Consider the following 6,283-nt stretch of genomic DNA (forward strand, 5'->3'; position numbering starts at 1 on the left):
AACTGGTTCGTTTCCCTCGTGGGCTGCCGTCAAGTCTAGAGACCCTTCAGCTTCAAGAGAACCAGATCACCTACATCACTGCCGGATCTCTAAGGCAGCTTGGGAACCTCACACGCCTGGACCTAGAGGATAACCGGATACGAGCGATTCAGCCGGGGGCGCTGCTAGGTTTGACCAAACTGAGGAGGTTGACCCTTAAGGGGAACAGATTGTCTCATCTGCCACCTAACTTACCTTCTTCGCTGACACACCTCGACGTGTCGGCAAACTGCATATCTGCCCTAGATCCATCCTCGTTGGGTGCATTGGTGAACTTACAAGTGTTAAAGATTAACAGTAACTGTTTACGCTCTATACCCGAGCAGGCTTTTGATGGATTGTCCCGTCTCCAGTCGGTGGAACTAGCCAATAACCTGTGGGTTTGTGAGTGTGACATCATGTATCTTTATAGGTGGCTTCTGATGGACAGGTTACGGATGGCATCGGATCTAGTATGTACAACTCCTTTGCACCTTGCACAGAAGTTGCTATTAACTCTGTCGGTCATGGCCATCTGTCCAAAACTTTTTAAGCCAGTTGAGAGAATGTCATCTGTAAATACAAGTGCAGAAACTGGAAAAGTGGTTGAAAGTCATATAGAACAGACTACAAGTACATCGATGTTGGTTAGATCTGATGTTGCATGCAATGCAAGTTCATTTAGATGTCAAAAATCTTTGCCAGAGAGCACAATATCAAGGTCCTTCTTTGGGTCAGACCAGCCCACTTTAGAGAGACTGAGCTATGAAAACTGTCTCTCACTAAATTTGACATCTTTTATACCCCCGTCCACCCAAGTACCCAACAGTCCAGCCACAGATGAGGAAGCTGGTTGTGTGGAGAATTCAACAGGAGCATCAGCAACTACTGGTTCAATGACCACAACTAGAGACATCGAATTCACTCCTCGGACAATACTACAGTCCAGTGACCCAGTGCTCATTGCGGTCCTGGCTGTTCTTTGTGTGCTTACAGGACTTCTGATGCTCACAGTGCTTTTGATACTGAAGAACATCCTGCTCAGAAACTTGAGAGTTGCACCGTTTCCACAGGTTCAAGAAGACATTAGCACACATTCATAATCTGTATTACAGACAACTTTTTAGTGCAGAAAAATATGTAGGGAATAATACAAAACAATGGTTGATGCAATATTAACATCTAGAGCTTTATTAAGTTTTTACAAGAAATAATACAGCATCAAAGCCCAGGTATCTATTGGTTTTTTTGGTGTCACTTTTGCTTACAAATCACTGCCAAAACTATAATGACCCTCCTGCAAATCTTAACAAATGTTTTTTTTTCTTTTTAAACCCATACTTTACTTTTTATGGTGTAGTAGAATACATTTAAAAGCATTTTAGTATTATACATTTAATATTGAGGACATTTAATGTCCGAGTATGAGATCTTCAAGAATTAAAGTTTATTTTAATGTGCGTGATTCAGAGAGATACAGAAAAAAACTTTAATCCAAAGATCCCCACAGTCTGTCAATGCAAAGCACTTCAAACCCGCAATGCTAAGGCAGTGTGCATATAGTAATAATGATAGACACTGGCTATTATGTTTATTACAACCTCAATAATAAACTACACCATTTTTTCCTGAGTCACAGCAAGAGTGGGTGACAGTGACTCATTGGTGAATTAGGACATTAATTTCGAGCTTCTGCCTTCGTCTCCTTGTCCTTCTGTTTGAGCCTGTAGTCTGCTAATGCAGCCTTGATAGCATCTTCTGCAAGCACTGCCAGAAAAACAAAAAAGAAACATTAACAGAGCATTTGAGTTTGTCTTTTTTGATACCCTCAATGTGTTTGCAGTCTCAAACATTAATTTTGATACACTTACTAGAGCAATGTAGTTTGACTGGTGGTAGACAAAGTTCTTTGGCAATCTCTGTGTTTTTGATTTTCAGGGCTTCATCAATCTATACAAGGAAGAGAGGACATTACAATGCTTGAGAACAAATATAGAGCACAATGAGATAATCTGATCACACTGGCCCTAATTTATCAAACAATCGTACCCCAGAAAACTGTGCGTACGCTCGTTTCTATGCAAAATTTGCCATTTATCAATATGAGCGTGAGTGATGACTACGATCAAATCTCATGTCAGGTCTCAGCTCGTGTATGCACGTTTTTTTAAGTCAGCGGGAACTTGCGTGTGCAGCATAGTAAATCTGGTGGGGAACTGTTATAAGAACATTTATTATTTTCCTGACCGACAATCACTCACTAACCGATCAATTAACCATTAAACGACACGATTAAAATGTCAAATTAAAATTAAATTAGAATAGATGCGTGTCTTAAAATACCACAAATGTTTTTTTTCTTTCCAGGGATTTCGCTCTGGATGCGCAAATGGCAACATCAACAGAACATTAGGATTTACACATCATGCACCTGCAATGCAGAGAAAAACAGAATAATAGAATAATATAGCCTACAAGGAATTAAAAAAAAATGCGACAGATTAACAAAAGAGAAAAACTGTGCATCAAGTAGGGCTAGTACAGCCTACGCTTGTGTTGTATTCGTTTTCTTTACTTTATTAAAATATTTATCTTTATTTTTTAAAAATCCAATTGATCACGCAGGCGCCCCACTCACACACGCAGACCCAACACATCAGTTCTAGCGTTGCTAAATTTACATTTTAGCCATTTATCAGCTAACTAAAATGCAGACAAAGTTAACACTCCTCAGTTTAAATGGTCCACAGAATTGGCTGCATACGAAAGTTTAATGAATCACACGTGAGCGTTTGGCGTAAGCTGATTTTTTTGTTCTGATGTACACTGGTTTCTACGTTCGTTTGATAAATGAGGGCCACTGTGAATGTGTGTGATGGTCTGAGTCACAATGACTCACCGATTTCCCCTTCACCCACTCTGTGGCCAGTGAGCTGGAAGCAATGGCTGAGCCACAGCCAAATGTTTTGAATCTGGCATCTATTATCTTTCCATTCTCATCCACCTGAATCTGCAAAACATAAGAGTCAAGTGAATGATAGGTGTAATACATATATTTTTAGGGGTGGGCGATATGACAGAATTCTTATTTGATGATATGAGAAATTTTATTTCACGATAATATATATCATGATATTGTTATTTTGTTATTTTATTTGTACAGAAATTTAACAATCAAATGTTAAAAAAAAAAAAAAAAAAAAAAAAGTTGCATATTCACTGTACGAATTAAATATACATTTATTCCTATTAAAGGTAAAAAAAAAAAATAAAAAAAAAAAAGCAATTCAGTCAAGTGCAGTAAGTTATTTTCTCTTTTGTTTGATTCAGATTAATGACACAGAGCAGCAAATAGGTATATTACGCTTCTGTCACTTTAAGACCAAGCTGCATCTGAAGTGGCATTTAGATGTATTAACACAAACTGTTTTACAAATGCATAAAAATTGTAAAATATAATTCATGCTTTAAATAAAAAAATATATTGAATATAGAAATATGAAATTTTGAAAAAATAAATTATACATTAAATGTTAAACAAACTGCCAGTAGGTGGCAACAAGTCACTGTATTAATAAGTGAGTCATTGATAAATTCATTAATTAATTTAACCATTTCGTTCAAAACGGCCGATTCATTCAGGAATGAGGCAAGTGAGTATCTTTATGAATGGGTCATTGAATTATTAAAAACGCTGAATCATTCAAGAACGAAACACCACTGTGTAACACAAACGTTCTGCTGTGACTCTGGTTTGGAACTATTTTGGAGCAAAAACACTCAATATTATATAATATAATGTTGCGTCATTTACCTAAAACTTAGCCTATCTCTAATCAATTAACTATTTATTTATTAATTGTATACCATTGAATAAAGTATAAAATAGTGATCTTAAAAGGTGAACAAATGAGCATCTGGCTCCAGGCTGACAGATATGATATTAAAACCAGATTGTCTGACCTAAAACCGGACAGATAGCTACTACTATATTTAGCATTTTTATTTTAAACAGTTGGCAAATATTGCTGTATTCAGCCTCGTCATGTTCATCTCCTTACAACTTACCTCGCATTCTTCAAGCGTTAAAAAGTGCCACGCTGGAATTACTTATTGGGCTCGACCTCTGTGAACTGTAAACCCCGCCTTTGATCTGATTGGCCATCTCAAAAATGTTGACATTGAATAGCGCTGTTAGACTGCTGCAGTGACTGAGCCAGAGCACGCTAAATAGGCTAATCATTTTGAGTCATGTTACGTAACTGTACTATTATTCCTGTATATTTACGTAGCAACGGACCAGCCCATATTGTCCAGCGGAACTCCAGATGGCCAGTCCGTCCTTGCTTTTTAACATCAAGCATGTCCCAAATTCGTGATTGCCCTCTGAGAGAGGCAGCTTTCTGTGTGCGCACTCTGGCAGTGTGGCAGTTAGCACAAAAGAGTTACTTTTCATGATATATTGCACTTATAACTCTTTTTAACATCAAGCATGTCCCGCTCTGTATGTTCTCATTCACGCATTTCATCATTCTGAAGTGTCAATAGTACTATATACTTACATACCACGATATACATGATATAGCAAAATCTCTGATGATAGACATTTTATACCGTGGTAACGGTATCGTCATACCACCCAGCCCTAATACACACACATATATACATGTATTATACATTATATATACATATATATATATATATTTAAAAGCAAAAAGCTCTTACCTGTAGTTTCATTACATCCCCGCATGCAGGTGCGCCTACCAAACCAGTGCCCACATTCTTGGCATTCTTGTCCAGGGAACCAACATTTCTAGGGTTTTCATAGTGGTCTACCACCTTCAGTAAAAAGCATGACCACATGCTGATCATATTTAACAATCAAAAACAATTCATATGAGGACTGGTGAGAATGACAATTTACACCAAATGAAAAAGTTCAAGAAGACAGTGACCTTCATAGCATAACATTACAGATCATTGATATTTATTGGTAATTCTTTAGTGTACTAACAATATACAAAAGACACAGGTTTATTAACCTGTGGCACAGTTAACATATACAGAAAGACATCACTGATGAGTTTGTAGGACAGTTAATCAAGTTGATTATGAAACTAACTGTAAATATGGATGAATGTCATTTTATCTCAGACAAAAATACATAAACCAGTTGATGACATGACTTTTATACTCACGCAGACTACTGAATATAACGTTACTGTCTAACGTACAATGTTCTGCTGATTTGTTTACATGAGTAGTTATCTAACGTTAGCCTAGCTAGCAACCACGCTGGAACAAAGTTGTTCTCCTAAAACATTAGGAACTACAACTGAATAAATCATAGTTAAATTATCGTTGGATGGTCAGCCGTAAGACAAGAAGTGATATTTACCTTTTTATGATAAGAGTAGGCGGATTTGAGCTCGGGTAATGACAATGATCTATTGAAAATTGCAGAGGATGCACAGCGCTTGGCTGCCGCTGCTAACGCCATGATGACTGACTGCACCTGCACACACTGGGCTCAACTGGCAGGGGGCGCGCTTTCACCGAACACCTCATTATACAAATGTCAGATATTTTACACAAGTTTTTTAAACTGTAGATATTATAAATTTCGCCTTAATATAATATTGCATATATAATTAATATCATTGCTGTTTTGCACAAAACATTAAGCACTCAACCGATAGCGGCAGCGAATTCACTGCATTCAACCAGCAAGGGAGCACGTCTCCACTGCTCATATTGTAGTCATCTTTTATTATAATATACATTCCACGTTTATATTTATATATGTAGTTATGTATTTCTAATTTCTATATTTGATGTTACTACTGTTTTGCTAAAAAAGACAAGCATAATGGGTGGAGCTAGGAGGTCCAACCACACCATAACCCGCCCCAACCACTAACCCTACCATTCACCATAACTTTAAGCTGAACCTTAACGAATGCGAACCCCACCCTACCCTTAATGACGCTATAAGCTCACCCCAACACCGGTGTGAGACTGCTGGCCTGGTGCTGTTGCCCTCAGACTGCTGTGACGTATGGTCCTGTGGTTCTGCAGTCGGTAAAGATCAAGCTCAACCCATGATGTCCAGAGAGGTGGAGCTGGATGTCATTTGACTCTGCACTGATGAGTACCGCTTGCAAAAACATGCCTTCCGACAGTGGGAGCTATCACGGAACTCAACCAGCAGGGGGAGCAATTTCAACCTGCACATACAGGTGCATCACAATAAATTAGAATATCA

At 38.1% G+C, this 6,283-nt stretch overlaps 1 protein-coding gene across 2 annotated transcripts; it reads right to left on the bottom strand.

Annotated features, from left to right (window-relative positions):
• Nucleotides 1–1,186: 1,186 nt before the first annotated feature.
• Nucleotides 1,187–5,581, bottom strand: iscu (iron-sulfur cluster assembly enzyme). Of its 2 annotated transcripts, none has more exons than XM_051893497.1 (5): nucleotides 5,417–5,581; nucleotides 4,744–4,857; nucleotides 2,918–3,028; nucleotides 1,890–1,968; nucleotides 1,187–1,785 (listed from the first exon to the last, which is right to left on the bottom strand). In XM_051893497.1, the coding sequence occupies exons 1-5, from the start codon at nucleotides 5,516–5,518 to the stop codon at nucleotides 1,697–1,699; spliced, it is 495 nt and encodes a 164-aa protein (XP_051749457.1). In that variant the 5' UTR covers nucleotides 5,519–5,581; the 3' UTR covers nucleotides 1,187–1,696. The 2 variants fall into 2 exon arrangements, with proteins under 2 accessions (XP_051749457.1, XP_051749458.1); XM_051893498.1 differs by having other exon boundaries at nucleotides 4,744–4,882; nucleotides 5,417–5,518.
• Nucleotides 5,582–6,283: the final 702 nt, after the last annotated feature.

The sequence above is a fragment of the Ctenopharyngodon idella genome, chromosome 5 (assembly GCF_019924925.1).
Source record: "Ctenopharyngodon idella isolate HZGC_01 chromosome 5, HZGC01, whole genome shotgun sequence".
NCBI lineage: Eukaryota > Metazoa > Chordata > Actinopteri > Cypriniformes > Xenocyprididae > Ctenopharyngodon > Ctenopharyngodon idella.